Here is a 24,742-nt window from a genome sequence, read left to right on the forward strand (position 1 = left end):
TAATATAATCTGAGCATATTAAAACAAAGGCAAAACTAAAACACTTTGTTTAATCTCACCTCCTCCACACACATTGAGCTCTTTTGGCTGGCCGCCCCTGACGGGTTGCCATGGCAGCCACCACATGGCTGCTGAGAGAGAGCGAGAGGGGCTCGCCCCCGGCAACAAAATCACTGATGCTGGAGTTTGTGACAATTACTCAGGCAGCACCAGGATGTTGTTGCAGGGAGAGGCCAGCAGGGGGCACACAGTGCATTCAGTTTTCTTTCTTGAGCAGAAACATACAGGGCGATGGAGGTAAATAGAGCTGGAGTGACTGGCAAACTGCACCTGTGTATGAAGTTGTATTTGTGGAGTTGCAGTAGCCCCGAGGCAATGTCACATGCCAGTCGCTGGAGGATCAAAGGGTCAGGAGTCTCAGAGTCAGCCACCCGACAACTGCGAAGGTAGCTCTTCAGATCACCCTAAGGGGAGAAAGGAAATGAGGATACATTAAACAACAATGAACCTAGAAAGAAAGTAATGACGCTTGCAGAACTAACTGCATAAACACATTTTATATATTTAAAAATGTCCCACCAGAACGCAGAACTCCATGACCAGCAGATAAGGAGTGACCTCCGAGCACTGAGCCAGGCACTGCAGGAGGGCCGAGTGCTGCAGGGTTCTGGCAGAGGAAACATAACATGAGAGGGTATACATTTACACAGACTGTACATACATAAAGAAAACAATCATTCAGTTACTTCTTAATGCTGCATGGTGCTACTCATTAAACTGAAGGGCTGTGATTTTAGGTGAACTGACCGGTATGGCTGCACCTCCTCCAGGAACTGCATCTGATCCTGGACGCTGGCACTGGCCTTCAGCTCCTTCACCACCACCTGGGTGGTGCTAAGGCCCGCATTGACCTCACCTAACAGAACCTAAGAAGTAAAATACTTTTTTTTACCCAACTCTATCAATAAATAGCAGGGTTTACGACAAACAGAATCAACATGCATGTATAGAGTTAGAGAAACAAACAAACAAGCAGAATGAAAATAGTGCATGAGCAATATATAAGTAGTGTTACAGCCCCATTTACTATAAAACAATGTGTCCGGAATTGACTGTGACTGTGAGTTTCAGCTTCTCTCTCTAACTCAAGTGCCAAAGATTAGCTTCGCTAGAATGAGATCATCACCACATTACCCTCGCATTCTTCAATGAGTAGAAAGCACATTCAAGTACAGTGAATACAGTAACAAGGAGGCAATTAAAACAATTAAAGCAACTACTAACAAATACAAGGTGTCTTTTCTGCACCCGAGTCCACTTTGTGATTGTGTGTATGTTTAGGGGGGGAGTAATCCTGTTTACCTTGCCAAACCAGCCATGTCCAATCTCCTTTAGATAGAGTAGACTATGGCGGCCGAGGTCTGATGATTTCAGCAGCTGGACTGTAAAGGAACAGTAAGAAAGACATAGGATTACTCAAAAAAGACACTGTTGTAGTGATTAAGAAGTGATAAAGAAAAAGCAAAGGTTTACAATAATCTCAGTCAAAAAAGAAAAATAGAAGTTAATGATTTGAACAGAAATGGACAGGACAGGGAAGCAACACTGACAGAGATCAGAATAAATAGAAGCTCCTCTCAGCCAGATAATAAACGCACATTTTCCTAAATAAAAAGTGCCATCACCTAAACAGGAGAATAAGCCATAACAAGAAGAAGTCGACAATTTGTGCATGAGATTCAAATACCTCCATGGATCTTCATTGTTTAAGAAGGTAGATGATTGTGTGGAGAGAAAAGATGGTGGCGGAGCAGTGGAGCGGCCAGCCACTCCGAGCACCGTGACAGGGACTGAGTCCGGCTCCCATGCAGGTTAAAGTACTGGTTCAGAGTGTGAGAACCGAGAGCCCGTGGCCCCAGCCCTAACCCCAGGCTTCTTGGTCTCATTGTGTGTATTTGAGAAAGACCCCACGATCTCAGTGTGTGTGTGAGAGAGTCTCGGCAGGATTTAACCCTCCGAGCCCTCGCACAGCTGAACAAGCTCGCCACGCCGCCTCTCCCAGTCTGTCCCGAGCTCATCCTCCAACTGGGACACACAAAAACACACATACTGTCCTCTTCTGGAGCTCTCCAGCTGTCGAGCAAACACCGAAATCCTTGGTTTCCAGACTTCCCTTCAATATACAGTAATCGTAGCGAGATAGAAACAGCTTGGAGTCAGCCGACTAATCTGCCACCTGTTCCCCGCAGGAGGATTTCTGCCCTGGGGGCTATATTTCTCTGAGACTCTGGTCAAGTATCACGGCTGGTGTGACCGTCACGCATGTTGGTAGCGTGCAGACTGATGCGCCAGCTCTGCGTGCAGCTTCAAGAACCCTGGTAGGGACATAAGGCCAACATAATGCCCCCCTGTCACCCAGGACAGCAGCATTCCTCAGCCAAACAGGACACAAACCCTGCTCTGTCAGATGCAGAAAAGACCTCTGTCATGCACACTCGCCACCCCTATCTCAAGCGTCCCCTCCCCACTCTTAGGGTCCTGGTGCATGCCACCACCCTTCCCCTGTCTCTCCTCATTCTGTCACAGACCCCTCACTGTATTCTGCCCATAATGCCAGTCCTCCACTGGTGCGTTCCACGGACATTTCAGCCCAGCCTTATGCTCACCCACTGCCCAGCCGGCCTAAATCGGGGCCATTGTTCGGCTCGCTCACTCACACGCTCATGCAGCGTCTCCTGGTACCCAGTGGACACAACACACACACACGCTGATGAGCAGACACACACAAGGCCCATTCTCCACGAGAACGTTGGGCAGAGGTTGTCACGGTGATAACAGAGACACACTTCTCCACCAGCCCTCCCTGTCAGAGAAGTTCGAAAGTGAAATTATTCCGAATGTGGAATGTGTGAGCGTGAGTGTGCATTCCCCTCCTCCTCATGGCCTTCCCAGAGAAGAGGCTGGGGTCCCGTGAGACTGTGGGATCAGTGGGCCCGTGGAATGATACACACACAACCGCTTCACACACACTCGATGCATCGAGCCTCTGTCGTGGGTTTGAAGGCTTTACACCACCTCTTGAATAAAAGATTAGACCAACAAGTTAAACGCGAGACTGTCCGACGATCAATGGCAAACATTGTAACGTGTGTTCATACAGACGTAGAAGTGTGATATAGAATACGCTATTCATGGTGAGAGTATAAACCATATAACTTGTGTTTCTGTTAAAGAGGCCATTACTAGTCTCATTTGCTTCGTGTATATCACTGTGGGGGTTGATCATTTAAACATGTGCATGACGTTATTATCAATCTAAGCCTGCTCAGTTTTTGACCTGCAGCTTATATGTGTAATACTTTTGAAGTGTGATACCATTCCTACAATCCTCTCAATTGTTTAGCATAATTATGACCATTTTGCAAAAGTTAAGAAATTGGAATGCTGTTAAAATTTCTAAATTCATCAAACTTTCAGTGGTCAATATGTAAAAGTGTCAAATAAAAATAATACCATGTTTTCTGTATGTACTTAAGGAAGGGAATGAGTAAGAGCCCATTCTCTGTGACTCAGTGAAAGGAAACATTATCCCTCGTTTTACATCTCGTCTCCTTTGCTGTCTATCCATTCCTCGCCCTGCAACACCTGCTCCAATCATACAGCGGTAGCTATGGAGGCTGGTGATTGGCTGCACGCCTAAGGCTGCCTGGTCCAATCATTGCTGAGGCTTACATTCTGGGATGCTGAGCCCCAACTCACCTCCCTTCTGACTAGGCACGGCTCAGCTCAGACAGCCAGTGAGTCATGCAGGGAGAGGCACCCAGGATCTGGCTAATACTGAGATTCACACGCAATGTACATGCATACACATTTTAACAGGCTGGGTTTCAGACAGAATGACCTGCAGAAAAGAAAAAAAAAGGCTGTGACATGAGGCTGAGGAGGATCATGGATGTAGAAATAAACACACCAAAATAACATGTGCTGACATAAGATTATGTAAGATTCAAGTAAAACAGAGTTACATGTAAATGAAATGTACAGTAGCATGCACTGACATAATGTACACCGAGGTAAAGTCAGATTCCTTCCTCTCCAGTTTCTCATACACTGATTTCGAAATGCATTTTAAAATGGGCCGATGTCTGTCCCTCGTTAAGAGAGGGCAAGAAGAAAGAAGAGATAGAATCCAACATACTTCATTAAAGAGGCCATGTCTGTTCCAGCTACAGTAAGGTAGACAAAAGGTTCCTAGTTTTGTGTCATGCTGTAGAGAAGTAACAAGCTGTTTTAATGGCCTGTTAGTGTGGCAGCTCTTTCTAAAGAGCTAAGAAGGAATAATGATATACGCATTGCAGGAAGCAAAAGCTGAACAGTAAATCAGATCATTAAAAGAGCGAGCGGATATAACTTAAAGGTGTTATGAGTTGATAGTGTTGTGCAGCTTCTTACTGGATCTGCCAGGCTGTTTGGAGACAGGCAGGGAGACCTCGGTGAGGGGAAGGATGTAGACCTCGGGGCCATTCTGGGAGGAAGGCGAAGCCAGGGAGAGATCTGCCTGGTACTCCTCTCCCTCAGTGTTTTCAAACTCCTGTTGCAAAGACACATGCTGAAATTAGTCATCCACTCGCAGCCATCCTACCACTGACATGGTGGGAGACAATGGCTCAACTGTAAGGGCATTCAAATGCACTGGGGCTCGCCCACCAAGCTATATGCATAAGTCATGTACGTTGTGGGGTGTATTGTGTGGGTCACAACAAAGACGCTGTAGGGGGAACACACTAATGTGCGTGTTTAGACTGGCATGGCCACAAAGAACATCTTTTTTTCCTTCTGTCTTTTATTTCTTCCTTCCATTCAATCACCTATACAAAGCAAAGTTTATATCATTAAAGAATGTCAAACTGAGTCTTAAACACGTTAAACCTAAAAAAAGGTTATACACTTCAAATGCTCTTAGTGAAAAAACATGAATTCATACATTTGTGCTTGCTAACGGTTGTAACATGTCACGACAGAAACGGCCATAGAGTACATATTAAAAGTGCTAACACACCAGATTGTAAGATGGAGACATATTTGATACTTTGCACTTTGATAGCAAATACATCTTTAAAAACGTTTTGCATAGTGCTTGATGTTGTTTTTTTCCTCCTGTACATGTAGCTTAACAAAATGATCTGTCCCACTAACCAAAGCGGCTATTATTTAGTGCTTTGAACATAGATCCAACAAAAAGGCAGAATATCGAAAGGCACACACGAAAGGATTTTATTCGTATTTAAACAGTACACAATACAAATAGCATAATCTGCAGCATGAAGTAGATCACCATGTAGATTATTGCCAGGGTGAATGAGTAAACAATTTCATGAGCTCATATGAGACCTTAAGAGTCTTACATGTTTAACTTTTAACTAGAGAGGACCTTTTGTTCAGCAGATGCGCTGGTTACAGGGTGAACCCAAATCCTTGAAGTTTAATTAACTCCAGTCACTGGGCTGTGAGTAGTTGGATTGAAATGTGTTTATTGAGATGCCAGTTTTTCTGGGTTTTTTCTTACGTGTATCTGCAGAAACAACAACCAAAGATTCTGCATTGAGCAGATTTCATTTGCTACCACTGTCTAACATTATAACGTCAGACATGCACTAAATATGGCCCCACACATCTATATAGTCAATATATTAGAGATGTTTTTCGAATAGATGGGCACAGAGGATCAAATGATGGATACAAACAATTGAACCACAAACGTTTTAAAAATCTATTTGCATTTCTAATAGAAAGAAACCCCCACATCTTTCAGGTCAACCTAGTTGGCTATGCTGGGGGACAAGTCTGGTAAAAGTGCTCTGTTTACAATCCGTCCGTTGGTTATTAATGAACTGTTACCCACAACAAGCCTATCTCCCACTTGCAGTACCCACAGAGTTAAACAAAGAAGTAAACAGTTCTGTAAAATGTGGGTAGCTGGATGGAATATATAACATATTTGAATGGCTCCTTGTGTGGGTGTGTGTGTATATTTATATGTACAGGTGTTCACAAGTGTGTGAGTGTGTGCGTGTGTGTGTGTGTGTGTGTGTGTGTGTGTGTGTGTGTGTGTGTGTGTGTGTTTGTTTGTGTGTTTCAAGAGAACCATCTGCCACTCTCCTCAGAGCAAAGTGTGAAAGCGAGCACCTGGCTGTGAGTCAGCATTGCATAGCTCCCCAGAGAGCCTTCAGTTTAGAAAGCACTTAATACCCAGCCTCACACTACGCGCTCCATAGTAAGAGCACCGTGATGGAGAGGAATAATGAAGCTTTTTGGACAGCGCAGCGGTGCAGTCTTGCAGTCCCACATGAATGCACACTATACAAGTGAGATGTTGAATGACAAGCGGATGCCAAAAAGAAAGGAAGCAAGATGTGATGTTTGCTGCCAGACTTAGAGCGCAAGATGAAGATTTGATTGTCTGTTTTGTCTGCAATTATTATAAGCTATGATCAAAACAACAAGCATATGTTGTGTTTACACAAATCACAACTTGTGGTTTCTACCATATTTGCTTAATCCATTTAAATATGAATATTTGACACTTTAATTGACTGAGATCTGAAAGTTGTGCTCATCTGACAGAAGATGTATTGTTAGCATCAGTTACAATATGTTTCCTTGTGAATGTTATCCTTTCATTGTCTTTTTCTCAAATGTTTAACACAGAATCTATTATGTTACGAAAGACCCACAGCTATGAGATAGTCCCCTCTCAGTCAAGCTTCACGTGAATACACAGGGACTAACTGCGCTCAAATTATTGCTGTTGTTCTCCACCTACAGTAAAGGCACCTCTAACAGCAGCCATTTTGACTCCGGTGAAGTTAATATATTTAATCATGGTCCCATTCTATTTAGTGTATCGCCTCCACTCCAGTGAGCGAGCATGCACAATACCAAGACCGTGGCTAATCGAAATGAAACAGGACCACAGTTATTTTATTGATTACACCTGTGTTACCACATATGAAAAGCACCTATTTATTTGTTCAGCTGCATAACCTTAATAAGAAAAGATAGTTGGCTAACAGATCAAAAGGAAATGCGTTGGCCATCCTTTGTCTAATGATTTTAATAGTGCCCTCACAATAGGTAACCTTATATCTGTGTGATAAATACAAAGCCCAGCACCGTTTTAGCAACAGTGTCACCCTGAACTCTCAGTGTAAGACGATACCCCTGCCTGCAGGAATCAATAGTGTCACATTGATATTTTAAACGGGCTCATGGTGGTGCTTTGGTTGAATGACTGCAGTTTAAGCAGCTAGATATTGCTGTTTTGCAGCTAGAGCCATCTTCTTTTCATTATTTATTTCTCAGTAAAAAGCACTGTTCCTGCAGGTTATTAAAACATACTTTTACATAATGAGGCAGAGGCAATCTGGCATATGACAGAGGGACGTGGACACACGCGATACACACAGACGAGAACAATCGGGAAGTTGTTAATGGTTCCTCTCTGTGCTGCGCTCTTTAGTCTCTCTGTCATCACTGCAGCATTAATATACTACAGCCTGAATGCCGATGCACAGACCTGATATCATCCAGAACCAAACTGCTCTGTTCTCACCATCTCTCCTTTCCTCTCCTCTGCTCTCTGCAGCTCTAATCAACAACAACAACAACAGAAATACGCACTTTTCATTCCTTCTAACACTAGCACCGCAATTCCTTTCATGAATTACTGAATCATTTGCACAAGTGATCTTCACAGAAGGCTGTTCAGTCAAGGCTGTAATTTATCCATTCTCCAGACAAGATACAAACATTAAAATGCAATACCAAAATGAAAAATGTGCTTCAATGCTAATGCCATAATGTGAGAAGAAGTAAACTTGTAAAGAAAAGGAGCAGTACAACGAATCAAGGTTGTTTCCTCTCTCTCTCTGTGTCTCTCTCTCTGTGTCTCTCTCTCTCTGTCTCTCTCTCTCTCTCTCTCTCTCTCTCTCTCTCTCTCTCTCTCTCTCTCTCTCTCTCTCTCTCTCTCTCCCCATACGCCCCCTGCCTGTGTCAGTCTCTGTTAACCCTCATCAGTCACTCAGCACTCATGTTTGACACAGCATGGCTGACTAATGGTGGCAGCTGAATGCAACACAGAGACAAAGTGTGCCAGCCTGGGATGGGATGGGTACTTGGTTGCACCACTCGCATACAATGAGGCAATGGTCAGACAACAGAACATAGGGCAACAAATGACTAACTAAATATTAAATATGTTTGAGTTTTGGATTGTTGGAGACAAAACCAAAATGATCTTCAGGGCCATACTTTGTGTCAAACTCATTCTCACTTGGTGGCAGACTTAAATGGCGTTGAATGGCAATTAAATATGTATGGCTTTTAAATATTTGATCCTTGTCTGTACAGTGTGTGTCAATATTATTCCAAACATTTAATACATTTAACGTGTATGTCCTTTTTCAGTTGTTTCCACTGTAAACACTGAGCAGGCGCCATGGTGCACACACTGTTTGTGCTCTCCTCACCACCTCCAGCAGGGGGCAGCAGGTAGCTCACCTTGAAGCCAATGTCGCCCTTCTTGCAGCAGAGGCAGGCCAGCATGAGGAAGACGAAGGTGAAGAGGCCAGAGAAGGAGACAGCTACAACGGCCAGAGATGAAGGCCACGACAGCTCGCTCAGCGGAGCCCCATCTGCAACATGGGAGGATAATGCCACATTTAAAATAGTGAAGGAGATCCAATAACAATCTGTGGAGTCACACAGGAAATGAAAAGCTAAACAGAGATAAAGGTGATTTGTATGCACACAGATGATTTGTGACCGTTTCATTGGCAGCTTGAATAAAGATGGATGCGACTCATAATCATTCTCTTCTGCTTTCTATTCATCGCTACAATCTGTGACTGAATAGGATTCTGCTTTCTGTAGTTTGAAAACAGTATTCACCATGAAAACTGACTCGTGGAGGTAGAACGGTTCATACCACCCACAAACACCTCGACTCCCTCTGGATAATCATTTAATAAAGCAGCAGACCAGGTGTCATTACTCAGTCTGCTCAATGTAAACAACTGATCAATGAAAACTCTCACTGGGTGTGTATAATTTGCTTTTCATTTTCTGAAATGCCCCACAACATTGGCTTCTGAGCTACAATTCTCGATGCGCTCAGCGCTCTTAAATCCCAGCACATATTGAGACGTAGATACATGTACTTTTTTTGTGGGCCTGCAACCAATAAACAGAGAGAACACACAATCTCCTACTTATTTTTACATTTTGCAAGTTATTTACCATCTGTTTTGTCTTCCTGTGTGCATATGTGCCGCACACATGTGTCAGTTTAACTTTAAGCCTCTAGTAGCTGAGGAAATCCATATTATCTGATTTACAGTTTTCAAACTCCTGCCAGAACACATGAGAGAGAAGAGAGGAAGAAGGAAAGAGAGAGAAAGAAAGCAAGAGATGGAAACTGGATTGGAACACATTCATCCCCCAACGCTCCAATGCATCACACTCAAATCCTCTAATGTAGTATCCATCTCATAGGACGCCTCTACAGGGAATCATGCTCACACTGTAGCTATATCTGACCCTGAGTCATATTTAATGTCTTAATAAGCTAATGGAGCATGGATTCTCTCATTTGCCTTTATGTTTCATTTAGGGTCCCGTTATTTTTAACTAATAGTCCCTTCAAACGTTTTAACTAGTCATGTTCAATCAGGAGCAATGAACGCCTTAGATTCTCTTCACGATGCAGGTTCATATCTGTGAAACTCATGACCACTGTTTGAAACGCAGACTGTGTGTAAAAAGGACGATGGAAATAACCCTGGTGACATCACTTTGCCATAGAATAAATCGTACAACTCTTCCCAGAAGTAAATCAATCTTTGTGTTTAACCGTTGAATCATTATTAATACATTATGGTTATTTATCTTATTTGCTCCACTTTGTGGTTATTTCCCCAAAAGTAGCTAAAATAAATCTTTAATAAATGTGTTGGTTGTTAGGAATTCCTGGTTAACAAACAGCAATTACATGATTTCTTTTTTTTACCATGTTGTTAAATAAAGTTGTATTGTTGCGAGTTCTCAATCTGTGAGGTTTTTCTCACAACGTGAATTGTTGAAGAATTAGAATCTGAAAAATGTTGAACTCCTCTTTCATGGTAAGCACAATGCCGACCCAAACCTAACTATCCAACCAAAATCTGTCACAACTCTCCCATCTGTCAACATAACTTCTTTGGAAATGCCAATGTGACAGGCCTGCAGTTAGCCATGTTTACTCTCTTTGTCCATGTGTTGTAAAACCGTTTATCAGAAAAGGAAAAGGATTGATATTTGTCATCATTCCGGGATTCCTTTAATTTCCCTATTCTTGAATGGACAACACCATCATGACACCTCTGTGTCTATTGGGTCAACTCGGCCTATTGGTATGTGATGCTTGTGTGTGCATGTTGTTTCAGCTCAGAGAGGGAGACTCAGCAGTCCTGACCCAGTTGGCTGAGGGGAACAGGCTGTTCCAGAGCCGACAGCTCCTGTGGCCCATGCAGCACCGCTCCAGCTGAAGGTTGACCCGGAGGTCACAGCCACAGAGCACTGCACTCATACTTGCACATGCAGACACGCACACACAACTGCAGACCCTTTTCCCCTCATATCCTCTGGATATTTTTAATGCCACAGGGACCACAGTTTAATTGCCAAAAAATATACTATTGTAGCATATTTCTGCAGCTTCCTCATTACTATAGCAAGCCTTCTATTTAAATGGGCCCACATCAAAGGCAAAATAAATATGCATATTAAAATGTAAGAGCTTCTTTTCATCTGCATATTAAATAACACAGCTTATTTTAATCATTTATAACCTTGTTTTCTCTTTCTGAAATAAATGCTGGTAGTAAGTGTGTTGTTGGCATTTTGCTCGACGACGTATATTAGTTGATTACTTGCAGTTTACGGCGCAGTAAACCTCATGTCCCCTATTTATTTCCTCACTCTTGGAAATAACAGTGAGGCACATTTTTTCTGGTGCCTTGTATACTGGCTATCTCTCCCCTCTACAGTATATCGCTGTATCATGTTGTGAAAGATTCTGTGTAAGTCTGTGTGTGTTTCTGAAGTGAAAAATAGGGCGAGCTAATCGAGCAGGGCCCTTTCAGGATTCACCACAGACCGCAACACACAAGTCTGAGTAGATGGTGACACAACACATTGTGTTGAGGCTGACAGGAGAAACAGGGCTGAGTATTAAATATTTAAAGAATGAAAACCATCTATAATGTACATGACTTATTCCTCTGGCATTATGCAGCCAAACGACCGTTTTCATTTGAAGGACATTTAGCACTTCAAACTGGTATTAGCAATTCAGTAGAAGGTGTTTAGCATGTTTTATCTTAGGGGAACCGTACAATGACATGTTTGGTCATTGGAAATGGAATGGATGAATGGATGTTAGACAGGGATGACATATGCTAAGAGATTATGGAATTAAGGTAAAAAAAGGACACAACAAAAAATACACATAGAAATACAGTACAATACAGCAGTTTGTGCTCTGGTTACTGATTCCATCTTTTGCACACCATGTTTAAATCCTAGGCAATGAGCTGGAAATATTGATTTTAATTGCATCTTTTTATAATAATGTTTAATGCAACAATGCAACCACCTGACAATTGTCGAGCCTATAAGCACTGATGAAGCAGCCAAGTGCAGAACAGAGGGTAAACTTCACCTTTTCACAGATAATGAAGTAATAACTGACATTTGCATCCACTCTCCATTTGTTTTGTAAGTCAAATGACTGGGGCCCCTGTAAAGTAGTTAGAGCAGCCCATGTGTCTTCTACATGTGGAACAAGAACTGTGTTTGCATTCATAAAACCACAGCTGAGTCACAGCAGTGCCATGCAAATGAATAGGGGGCTGTGTTTTTTCATGCAGTGCAGTTGTCTTTCTGAACAGGACCTGCAATCTGAAACCATTGCTCTCATCTGGATACAAATAAGAGAACGCTCAATCTGCTTCAGTTACTTTTGAGTTGGATTATTACTTAAAGGACAAATAAAAGGATGACTTTTGAATCAAGGTTGACAGGCACCACACACGCATTTCCAAGAGCGTGACGGAACTCTGGGACCGAATGATCGTGGTGAATATGCCCCAAGACTTGGAGAAAGTTGCAAATGCAGATTATGTGTGCTTCTTTTCTCATAGTTTTAGAAACATGACCGGGAAAACCTTTTTTAAAAAACAGATGGATAGATGATGCACTAAATTCCTCACCCCCAATTGTCAGTTAACCTATGCTTCCCCTGTACTGGTGCAGCTTGAATCATAACCATTTTTGTGCAGAGTCTTCGCTTCACCAGACCTTTAAAACGTTTTTATTTGCCACAGAAAACCTAATTATGATCATCCCGTAAAAACACCAGTGTCGCACAATCTTCACAAGTGCGACATTTGAAGAATCCATCGTCCACTCCTTTGAGAAGAACTGTGAGTGAGCGGTCGCTCTGGGTCCTCCATAAATATTTGAGAAGCACACACATTACTTAACCAGCTGCACAGCGAAATGAAAATAAAGCACTTAAATCCAGGCTCAAACCCGCTTTATTAAAAAGCTGTCTTCAGGACTAGAGGAAGATGAGCCATGTCCTCACAAACGGGGAGGGGAGGGCTGCGATGGGGGCAGCCTGCCACCTCCACAATTCAGCCTGCCGCAGGAGAGGAGGCAGTAGAATGACAGGAGGGAGGAAGAGAGGAAACATTAGTTGGTGTAGGCAGGGTGAATGAATGCGGAGGCCAACACTGTTGCATTGTATCTACCAAAACTGATCAATACAAGGCTTGCTTCATTAAGTGTGACCTTCCATGCTGTCAGATTACAGCCACACCATGTAATAAAATGCTGAATGGGGATGGACAATTCAAGTCATCAATTACTTAGAGAAAGAATAAGTGGTGTCTCTTGCAGTCACAGAGCAAGAGCTAATATATTTTAAACATGCAACTAAGTAATAGCTTTAAAAATCCAACAGCTATTATAGTGGTGTAGTGTAGAGTGAGAGAGAAATAAAGGCATGTAGAGATAGGGGCCCATGGAGGAAGCAGGAATGCTCAATGTTATGGTGTGTTTGTGTGTGTGTGTGTGTGTGTGTGTGTGTGTGTGTGTGTGTGTGTGTGTGTGTGTGTGTGTGTCCATGCGTGTACAAGATAAGAATAGTGTTGTGTTAAGCACAGCCACTGAGCTTTTCATGGTAGATCGTAAATAAAGCATGCAGCAGTGAGGTCGGGCTTTCTGTTGCTGTGCAGCTGCAGCGGGCAGCTTAAGAATTTGAACGTCAGGTCTACAGCTGCTGGGATATTTACTACCTCCTATAGGCCTACACGATAGAGCTCATCGTACATTCAACAAATCTGTTCCAAATGGATACGTATAGGAGAGGGAGTGAGGACAAACAGTGCAAGGAAGGCTCCAGAGAGAACAAAATGGATTTTAATCAAGGTAGAGTTGCAGGATAAAGCTTCCCACACTTATCAAAGGCCAGGGCCGTGCTTTGTGTTTGCATTCACAAACGAGCACAAGAACATGAACCCGCACAGAAAGCCCAGTCAAAGTGTTGCACTTGGCTAACTTTTGTTTTTTTGTTGAAACTGAGAGCAGTGGGCTGTTGCAGCAAACCCATCATCTCCAACTTTGGAAGTTTTTTTGACTATTACATACAGAAATATGTGTATGTGCTCCAACATGTGTATTTGGGGGAGAGAAAACACATTCAAGCGTGTAGCACTGTGTACATGTTTGTCTCCTTTACAATGTTTCTATTCTCAGTGTCCACATTAAAGTCAAACCTCTGCTAGTACATGCGTGCACTGTGTTTTTCCAGTAGTTGACCTGGTACGTTAATAATGCTATGTGTAGCATTTCTATGTCATTGCCAACTTGATTTGATTATTATAATGTCAGCCGGTTACAAGACCGATTGCACCTTTCTCACGGGATTAATAGTGCTAGTCCTTGTTGTTAGAATTTACTTTTCCCATCAACTGTGAAGCTTCCTGTTGCAAAGAACCCTAAATCCTCAGTGAAGTTTCCCCCTCTACTTGACTCCAGGATATTTTCATTCCATTCATTCATTCAGCTGTGTGTTTTCAAGTGTGATAAACTGTGAACAGCCTCCATTTATTTCCATGCTGTATAACAACCACCCATTTCAGCTGATTTCAATCAAAACAGCCCAAACTACAAAATGCAAACTAGAGGAATCTGTGTCCTTTGCAATGATCCTTTACAATAACTCTAATCACATTTCAAATAATTAAATGATGTGTTTTTAACTATAACACCTTTGATAGTTGATCTGTGAAATTCAGAGCTTTCATTTCCAGCAGTGTGCCCTTACTCGTGCTGTCAGGAGACGGACATGACAGGCCTGTACTCACTCCCAGTTAATGACAGCTATTAGGCCCTCTGCAGGCCAGTGCATCCCTCTGCCATCTGCAGTCATTCACAGAGAGCATGGATGGAAATGGCTGAGGGATACGGTAAACTGCCATTAATAGTGTAATTGTTGCTTCTCCTGCAAACTGGAGACTGATATGTGTGTGCACATGTGTGTGTCTGTGTGTGTGTGTGTGAGCAGAGCACCCCCTTCTATCTGTGTTCAGTCCTCCATCATGACAATCTAATACTATTTTCTCTGTTCTATCCAATTTCTCAACATTGCAACTTCAGCTTAAGCTCTCATAACTGAAAGTGGATTTTGTATAGAGCTGAAGCCCTTTTGTTTTCATTTGTTCATCTGTTGTAGGCCACTCATCATCATTGCTCTGAAAGTCTCTGTGTTGATTTATACACTGTATATACATTCTTTGGCTCTGCTCATGCTGCCTCTTGACTGCCCTATATAGACATGTAAACCTATAGGTCACACTCATGCACTCATGGGCATAGTTTCCACTGGGGACCGGGCGACAAGTCCCCCCCACTTTTCAAAATCCTGTTTGTGTCCCCCCCACTTTTCAAATGTGCTTATTATAAATGTTTTACGCAAGCGGTCATCGTCACGGAAGAGCGTCTGTGTGTGTGTGGCACGAGCGCATTTTGTGGGAGAGAGAGAGAGACCCAGAGAGAGAGAGATCCAGAGAGAGAGAGACCCAGAGAGAGAGAGACCCAGAGAGAGACAGAGAGAGTTACGGGGGTTGTTGTTAGCATCTGGTGCTAGCTCTGAGCTAACGGAGATTAGAAGCTGTTTCAACAATAAGGAGAGGGAGAGTCCTCCCCTGTCGGACTGAGAGGCTGAGATAACGTCAGCTCAGTTAGGTAAAGGACTCGCTGAGTGATTAGATTGTAAACTTTAGTCGAAGTTATCTCAGTGGGTCTCAAACGGTTTGGTCATCTATGTAAACAAATATTTCCATCTATTTAATATAGTTGTTCAAAATAAGTAAAAAAATCATTCCAATGTCAGTAAAAAACAAAGAAACACCGTTTAAAAGGGGAGTGACTAGTAAAATATGCATAAATAAAAAGAAAGAATGCAGACTAGGTAAGTTTAAGATGGGAGAGAGGAGTATATCAATTATGTGATATTGGTTGTGAGCATATTCTAATGGTTTTAGAGTATTGAAATAATCCTTCCAACACACACACATTGTAAGAACAGTTCTGTTTCATATGAGTGTTGAGAGATGTATCCACAAATCTCTTAATTTTGCTCTCAAAGTGCACCAGATTGACGCATTTAACTTCAATTTAAAGACAACAATATTCTCATTATATACACTACACATCTTTCTTGGATTTTTTAACACCATAGTCCCTAATATATTTGCAGAAAGGCAGGAAATGGAATTAAATGGAGAAAAATGTTTCATTGCGGAGGACCCCCTGTTCTGTCTCCCCCCCACTTCTCAAACCAAAGTTACACCCTTGGTCACACTTTTCTCCTGTCTCTATCCATCCAGTCTGATCTATCCTAAGCGCTTTCCCACCCTTCTTCCTCCATCACTGTTGTGTTTGTGTGTGTGAGTGTTTTTGTTGGAAGGCACTTGGTGCAGCTCAGGCAGGGCAGATGGAGGAGCTTGTTTGCCCCTGCAACACTGTCCTGAATTTGAATTCATGATCCGAGAGATGTGGGGCCCGTTTTGCTCTCTTTTTGTGTCGTGTGCTTTACATTAGGATCATGGAGGGGAAGTGAAAAGTCGCTTGAGTGGTTTAATAATGGCAGTCTCTTGTTACATATGGTGGCATTAGCCTCCACAGACTGAAATACTTGCAGTGTATTCAATGCAGCTAGGTCATTAGCGCCACCGGGACATGTTTCTTAGTCAAAATAGCCAACATATAGTTTCTGAAAGACACAAAGCTCAGTCAGGGACCACACATTCAAACTAAATACTTTTATATAACACAGTTACTGCGTGATGTACATATCTATTTGTCACCAATCTGTTGTATACTCACTGCAGTTGAAACGGTATCTCACCCTCTCTTTTCCCCCCTCTTTGTCTCCCCCTTACTCTTTCTCAAGACGACTTGATTGCAGTGGTGTGTATTCTGGCACCTTGCCCACCCTGCAGCACTGTCATTACTTGGTCTTGGTCAAAAGCAAGAAGCGGTGTGTTTGCATTTGTGCATGCATAGCAACCATACAAGTAAGTGATTTCAAAAAAGCGACAGACAACTGCAGAGGGAAGATGTCTGCAGAGGCTCTCACGGGGAGGGAGACTTCTGTTCTGCCAGTCTGTGTCAAAGCATGCAACATTCTCTGTGATGTGTTCGGGCTTGAGAGAGAGTCGAAACGACTGATGCTGAAGCTTTTTTAATTTTTTATGTCTAAGGCAAGATCAAGACTATTAATTGTGTAAAGCTATGGTAACACAATGTTGTATATAATGTAATAAACACAGAGAAATTGAATAGATTCACCTTATCGGCATTGATTCCCTATTCAGCTCATTGAGTGTGGGCACAATATCCAATAATGCTACAACCCGACATATTAGGAGTTTTCTTTATTGAAATCATATGCTAAAAGGTAATAAAGATGAGTTAGTGCTTTCTTTGTTTGACTTGATAAACGGTGTTAAAATCCATACAAAAACAAAAACACTATTCAACAACAATACTTCACATTTATTTTAAGCTCTAACAACTGATTTTCAACAAACTTCTTTAAACTCTGCTTAAAATGTTAACTTAATGTGTTGATATTGGCAGGGGTGCAATCTAACATAGGCATTACTGTTTTAAGGCTAAAACAATCTATTGTATAATTTATGAGTAAATCATCTCCACCTATCTGCACAATGGCTCCAGGAGGGCGTGATCGGGGCGTTTAGGGCTTTTGCATACTTAAAAACACACAAATTAGATGCATGTGAAACCATATGAGACATAGAAATATGCACTTGGAATGACATTTGAGCCTTGAGTCTCATGATGCAGACACAAGGCAGTGTGTGTGTGTGTGTGTCTCTGTGTGTGTGTGTGTGTGTGTGTGTGTGTGTGTGTGTGTGTTAGCGTGCGTGCGTGTGTGTGTGTGTGTGTTTCTGTGGAGATGTGTGTGCCTGTTCGAGTGGAAAGACACAAACATACCTGAGCAAAACAAGTTAGTGTGAGTAATGCTGGCTGCCATGCACCTATACTCCCTGCCATATTCTTCTGGTTTCTTGGTCCAAGCACATATTAGGAGGATGTGCTCTGAATAGTGGCAGTGAATTAAGACAGTGGCACTTTTGACCCGAATGTGTTTCACCTATCGATGAGCGGTCCTTTTGAACACAAGAACACACATGGATCCTCTTTTCTGTTGTCATTTTATCATCATCATCATCATCATCATCATCATCATCATAAAATGGCTCTCAGGCTGCTCAACTATTTAAATTCACTGACAATAATTGATGTTTGGTGACAAATTAAATACATAATGAAGCCCATCAAGTATGCAGTTGCACACACACACACACACACACACACACACACACACACACACACACACACACACACACACACACACACACAAGCCATTATGAAACAAAAAGAACCACCTCATCCCACAGAGAGCACATAGGAGACATGGTTCCACTTGACTGCTTGAATCCACTTCATTCTTGTTTGAGTTCCTGCAGAGGCTTACTTATGTAACTAAAGTGCTTGGTTACACATGGAGAGATGAATAATCCAATAGTCAGCAGTGACCGAGAGAGTGGGAGGAGCTCCGAGAGCAAGTCAAAATATCCTTCTTCTCCGATATAAGTAGCACCTTGGTCAAAGGTGCAGTGCCGTGTCCATGTTTACACAAGGGCACGTGTAAAATGTTCCTGTATGTGGAATGTGCATTAAGTGTGTGTGAGCGATAGAAAAGTGTGTGTTGTTATGCGTTTACACAAAGATACAATCCATAGCATTCGCACTAGCTGCCACTGCCACCTCCAGGCACCAGAGGAGACTGCTGAAAGACTCCCACACTGCTGCATTGTCAGCTTGTCAGTGTACCGGTGATGCCTTTCAGGTCAGTCTGCCTTCTGGTTTCCCCAACAGTAAAGCGATGCATATTAGTTCTGTTCACAGGATGCAGCCAGGTTTTCAAATACCCTTCATACACACACACACACACACACACACACACACACACACACACACACACACACACACACACACACACACACACACACACACACACATGCCAACACAGACACACATCTGCTCCCTTCGCTGATGGGAGAGCTCTCCGAGGTGCTGAAGCAGTAGTAAGCCAGGTGCAAGTCGTGGTTGTCATCGGTGCATAATGCCACACATTTACACAACTTTCCCCCTGGCCGCACACGAAACAAGACCCGGTGCTGTGTGAGGGCTGATGGTAAAGAGTTAAAAAAATCCTGCCATGGTGTTTACATCCATCCTCAAATGGCTTTCATAATGACGTGCAGCTTGTCGACCTACCTAGCCTCTAGTTTACGTCTGTCTTGGTGTGTTTATGTGCATGAGTATGTGCATAGGAAGAGCACACCATGTTCTTACCCGGGCTCAGAGAGAGGAATTGCAGCTGAGCACTGCTACAGTTCAAACTCTAGATGTTGTGTTTGTAACTGTTTGATATGTATAACTTTGTCCTTAGCACTGGCCTCCTCACACAGCCCCTTTCTCCCCTAGGCAACACTGATCCTCAGATCAATCATTAGGGAGGAACAGTCTGCTTCGAGGTGCTCCTCTAATGAGAAATGTAGATCATTATGACAGGAGAGTGACGACACAGACATCCATCCTCTCCTCATGCTAAATACAAGCTACTTGTACACGCCCACTCGGGCCCCACCATGCTTCTAAAGAGAACCAATCCCAATGCATTCCACCCTGATCTGTCGCTGAAGCTATTCATTTAGCTACTGTCAGCCGAAGAAAAGATAAAGGAATGTTTCACTGCACATTCCTGAGAGACTATTTTTAAAACCTGAAATGTACTCCTGGAAGAATACACTAACACTATTAAATTAGAAGATGCCCCACAAGAGCCACAGTCGGCAAGCATTTTACCCATAATTCAGCTGGGAACCATTTAATATCCTGCTTCAAATTAAAAGGTTGCACTCTTCGGGTGGGTTTGTATCATATTTCACTGCAGAACCAGCCAGCTCAGCACCCACTACACATTCCACACCGAGAAGTGCTTTTGTCATGGTTTTCCAAATATCAGAACACTAAACCCCTGTGTGTTTCTCTTTGCAGTGTAATATGAATCAGAGCAGAATATTATCTGGAACAGGTAAGTCATTATTAATAAACAAATCCTTCAAAGACGTGTTGTCATATCAATGTACCTACAGTCTTTGGAATTATTAACTTATCGTTTATCTTTGGTTTTGCATTAAAAGAAAAAACTATGACTGTAAAAGCAGTGGTTCTAGATCTGAAAGTGTGCTCTCATTACTTCATTATTTTTAACTGGATGTTGACAGTCAAAATGATTTCTTGCTATAATGTCCGCTGTGGGACTAATACAGGAATAAATGAAATCTGATTGTGAGCACATCAACTTCCAAAATGCACAGGGACTCTCTTACAAATAAATGTTGACTTTAAATGGAAGCCCTTTTTAGTGTCACGTTCTGGTGGAAAACCGAGAAGATATGCAAATAATATGAAGTGGGGAGTCACAGGAAGGTATGTGGGTGGAATACTTGGACAAAGAGTGATCACTAATGCAGTTAGGGGAGGACTGATAGAGTCCAAAACTTGACTGGACTCACTGTCATTTGTATGCTCAGCACATTGCAGGGTACACGTGCAAACCGTTATTTATTCTGCTCTAATTCAAGCCCCTACACAGGACAGCCATGACTTCCTGCTCGGTGGTCCCGTAGCACTGCAGCAGCACCTGGGTCCTCTTCCCCATCACGCCAACATCCAGAGGATTCATAAACGCTGCATTAAAACGGGCGAAGAGAATGCCATCTCAAGCATGTCTGCATTATACCTTTGTCAGCATGTCACCTCTGTGATGTTGCAGCACACACACATACACACACATTTAGATGCAGGGTGTAGGACTATGCAGAATATGTGCAGGCTTAACTTTTAGCCCTCGTCACTAAGATGTCATTGAATGTAAAACAACTATACCTATGCTAATTTTGAATATTTAAGCTCACTGTGGGAGCGGATGTTGATGATGATGATGATGATGATGATGGTGGTGACTAATAAAATGCTGTGTGTGTGTGTACAATGATAAAGCCAGACACAGCGTGGCCCTACATGAAACACCAGATATCGCTCAGTTTGATTAAGAAGACACATAATGGAAAAACACCATCGTTCATCAGATTGACCCTTACCTGTATCGAAGTGGGAGCTGAAGGCAAAACTGGGATTGAAAAACGCCGAAGACATGACAATCACATGTAGGACAAAGACCATCCTCCTCGTTCCGTAGCAGAAGACAGCAGAAGCCTAAACACAAAAAGGTCAAGGATAAATTCCCGACTCAGGTGCTTTTGAGAATCATGTAACCTAAGCGGTAATGCGCAGCATTTTATTCCATCACACCTCACAGAGAGCCCAGCGAAAAATCCTGCTCCACCTTCAGCTCGAACAGATTTGGGGACAGATGTTGACAGTCATTTCCATTTCACAACATCTGTTAGTTTATTTTCTTGAGAATAAAATACCGTCTCGTTGTCTTCCAGTTGACTGAAATTCTGGACAGGCTTGATGTACCGACTCGGTCACCCGTTTTTCACTGTTAAATCTGGGCTGCTCCAAACATTTGGTGATCTTCAATTTGTGTTACTTTCAGAATAAAGCTCGGTTTGCTCCTATGTCCGTACTACATGGTAGGCGAGCATCTGGTTCTTTAAAAAAAAAAACGGACAGTTATGCGCATGGGTTTCAGCTTCGGTCCAGAAAGAATGAGCGACATCTTGCACCAGGGTCAAGCCACATAAAATTAGCAACTACTTCCGTTTGAACCTTTCAAAATAGAACGGACTTGCTCAGGACTACGAGACAAATTGAGTCGGGCTTTTAATTTGAAGAGCAAAAATCACGTAGGCCTACTGCCCAAGCTTTCTCTGTCACACTTTACGCAGCCAGCCTACAGGAATCCTGCCAGTGAGCGTGTGCGCGTGCATGTAGGGTCATTTTGAAGACAACATTTTCCTGAAATACTTTAGGTTTTAACTTATTTGGGGAACACAGGCATGGACGTCACGTACCTCTATCCTGATATAGGTCACCACGTGTTCCATCCAAGACTGTTCCCCAGATACTCTTGGCCGGTGAAAGGGTCGGCGCTGTGCATGGGGGTCGGATTGTTTTGTCACTGTCAGATAACGCAGGCAGTATGAGTATCAAGCATAGACTGTATCAAGCAGAGGTTTAAAGTGTTATTTCTGAGCACATAATCGAGACGGAGTGGTAAGTAAAGCCGTAGCTGTCTGTCTGTGTGTGTGTGTGTGTGTGTGTGTGTGTGTGTGTGTGTGTGTTGTGTGTGTGTGTGTGTGTGTGTGTGTGTGTGTGTGTGTGTGTGTGTGTGTGTGTGTGTCTGTGTGTATTTGTGTTTGTGTGTGTATCTGTGTGTGTGTGTATCTGTGTGTGTGTGACGCCACTAGTGGACATGTAAAGAAACGCATACAGCACTGGCATCACCATGGTGGCACTGGCATGTGTGTATCGCAAAATTGAGGCAGGGGCCCAACTGGTATGTCTGATTATGCATTGATCAGACCAAAAATATCTTAAAAGGAGTTCAAAGTTAGCAATGCTTATGCTACATTGCATTTTAAACCTAAAATAATCCTCACCCCCACCTATATCTCGTTAGGGATAGAAAAATATCTTTGTTTGGGTTTGAATAGACTCTTTCAGGCCTAAAGGCCAATCTCTCCCACGTGCTGATTTATCACACCACACTCTTATTGGCCCTCTGCTGGTTGTTAGTAGTAGGTCAGAGATTTTTGAGATTTTAGCAAAGTGCGACGAAAGTCTCCCAAAGTTCAAAGCCACAATCTAAATTTCCTAAATATTATAAACCTTCATTTAGGCAATGTCTTTAGTTCAAGTAATCGGTTGAAATGGTTATATTGCATACAGCATATACATCATGTAGTAGTACATTATTTGTAAGACTTTCTTACAGGCACACACAATTACAGTACTCATGAAGTGTGCTCTTTGCATGCCATTCTTTCAATAGATGAAAAATGTATTGTTTGCCTGTGTTTGGTTTAAACTTCAAGACCCAGTAAGTAAGGGGAGTTGATACAGTATGAGGTGTTATGCTCTTGAATGCACACTAGAGAGCAGCACTGGATTACTATTAGAGCTGCATAAAGAACAGTGCTCATTTTTCAACTACTCTCTCTCATGCAGGATGCACCTGCAGTCTTTCTGTCCTTATTTAGTTTCATGTAAATTAAGAGGTTAAGTTCCAGTTCTCTGTACAACTGCCAATAACTGAATAAACTAGCCCTACAACTGTGTTTTGTTTTCGGGCACATCCTAAATATTGTATTTGTTTCCTTTTTTAATCGGCAAAAGGCTTTACAAGTTTTCAATTATATACTGTAAAGATTACTATTGCCAACTCCTACTAAGGCTAGAAAATAAAACGTTGACTGCGATGAATCACACCATTGTGAACTGAAATAAGAAACTATTTTTCATAAAACGGCTGCAGGAAGTCTTTTTAGACCTTGACATGAAATTTGTTGGGATTGTCAAGGAAATAAACACTTTAAATAATCATTATAAACAAAGCTCCTCCTCTTTTGTTCAAGTATTAAATGGCTCCTCCAGCTCCTCCTCTCCTCATCCTCCAAACTCTCCTCTGTCAGCAGTGAGCTCACTTTCTTAGTTCCAAGACCCTCCTCACACACTGACACCATGCTGGGGACCCTCTGCACTCTCATCACTGCTCTAACATGTAAGCAGGCTGACTGACTGCAGCTCTGACCTCATGTTGGATTCATCAGTCTGTGTGTTTCTTTTGACTCCATGTCCTCTTGTTGTTTCCAGGTGTAGGTGGTGTGCCGGTGGTGACACAGAAGCCTGTAGTGACGGTGAGGAAAGGAGAGACAGCCTCCATGGACTGTAACCTGGGGACTGTTACTGATAGCAGTGCTCGCTGGTATAAACAGATTCCTGGAGGAGTCCCTCAGTATCTACTAAGGTTTCATCAGAGCCATAGCTCTCCAAAGTATAGCTCTGGTGTCTCCTCTCCAAAGTTCACATCAACTCATCAGTTAAACACAGATTATCGTTTGATTATCAACAATGTGGAGGAGGGAGACTCAGCAGTCTATCACTGTCACACATATGACAGATCTGTGAATGAGGTGGTATCACAGTGATTTACACCGTGACAAAAACCTCCTCACAAGAACTTCTGTTTTTTCAGTCTCTGACACATCTGATAACAGAGCATTCAAAACAACTCAATGTCCCACACCATGTGCAATAACCTGTTTAAAAATATCTAAAAAGAAAATATTTTATTAATTTACACAATAGTTGATGAATCTATTCATGCCTTTATTACCTGCTTTAATTATGAAAACATTAATAAATAAGTATGGCCCCTGCAACGTCCATAGTATCTGAAATGTCGAAATAATTCAGGATTCAAATAATATCTTGCACTGATAGAAAATGTACAGAAACTGGGATTAATGCACAAAATACAGTAACAGTCACGGGACTTCGACTACATGAATCCTGCTTCCTGAGGCCCCAAAGACACCTGACACACAATTTAAAAACCTTTTTTTAATTTATGTTCAGCTTAAACCAAAACAATACAACAAATTCACATGACATTAGTTTATCTAGATGCAGTGACTCTTGAATAGTTTTTGAATCAGTTTGTATTATTAAATAAGATGTGTGTTTGGTGAGATTAACCTTTAAACATGTAAAGATACAAACTTGTTCCAAACAGCTACTTCACCAATAAAGAAGAAAGTGAAGATAAATACGAAATGATACATTGATGATGTGATTTATACGATTATTAGACGATGAATTAAAATGGAGATTTTTACATCAGCAGATGTTCAAACCCCATCTGCTTGAAAACATTAAGATTATGAGATATTACATTTCTCCTATAATTTTAGAGATGTATGTCACATCAAAAACACACTTTAGTTTGTCAGTGAATGAAAGCAGTGCTGAGTGTAGAAACTCCTCCTCCTGCACTTCTCCTCTCTCA

The 24,742-nt window shown here is 42.2% G+C and overlaps 1 protein-coding gene and 1 gene segment (V, D, J or C); one reads left to right on the forward strand and one right to left on the reverse strand.

Moving 5' to 3' along the window:
• Window positions 1-210: 210 nt before the first annotated feature.
• Window positions 211-21,957, reverse strand: LOC104941116 (serine/threonine-protein kinase LMTK1-like; the record flags this gene model as incomplete). Its single annotated transcript, XM_010766161.1, has 8 exons — window positions 21,747-21,957; window positions 20,868-20,982; window positions 8,560-8,693; window positions 4,453-4,591; window positions 1,363-1,442; window positions 808-926; window positions 580-667; window positions 211-464 (listed from the first exon to the last, which is right to left on the reverse strand). Coding segments are annotated over exons 1-8 (962 nt in total), but the record flags the coding sequence as incomplete, so codon positions are not given.
• A 1,350-nt stretch (window positions 21,958-23,307) lies between these two features.
• On the forward strand, window positions 23,308-24,006 carry LOC104941114 (Ig lambda chain V-III region LOI-like). The segment is given in 2 exon segments: window positions 23,308-23,455; window positions 23,548-24,006. Coding segments are annotated over 2 exon segments (375 nt in total).
• The last annotated feature ends 736 nt before the right edge of the window (window positions 24,007-24,742 follow it).

Source organism: Notothenia coriiceps, unplaced genomic scaffold, assembly GCF_000735185.1.
Source record: "Notothenia coriiceps isolate Sejong01 unplaced genomic scaffold, NC01 NC01_scaffold00003163, whole genome shotgun sequence".
Lineage (NCBI taxonomy): Eukaryota > Metazoa > Chordata > Actinopteri > Perciformes > Nototheniidae > Notothenia > Notothenia coriiceps.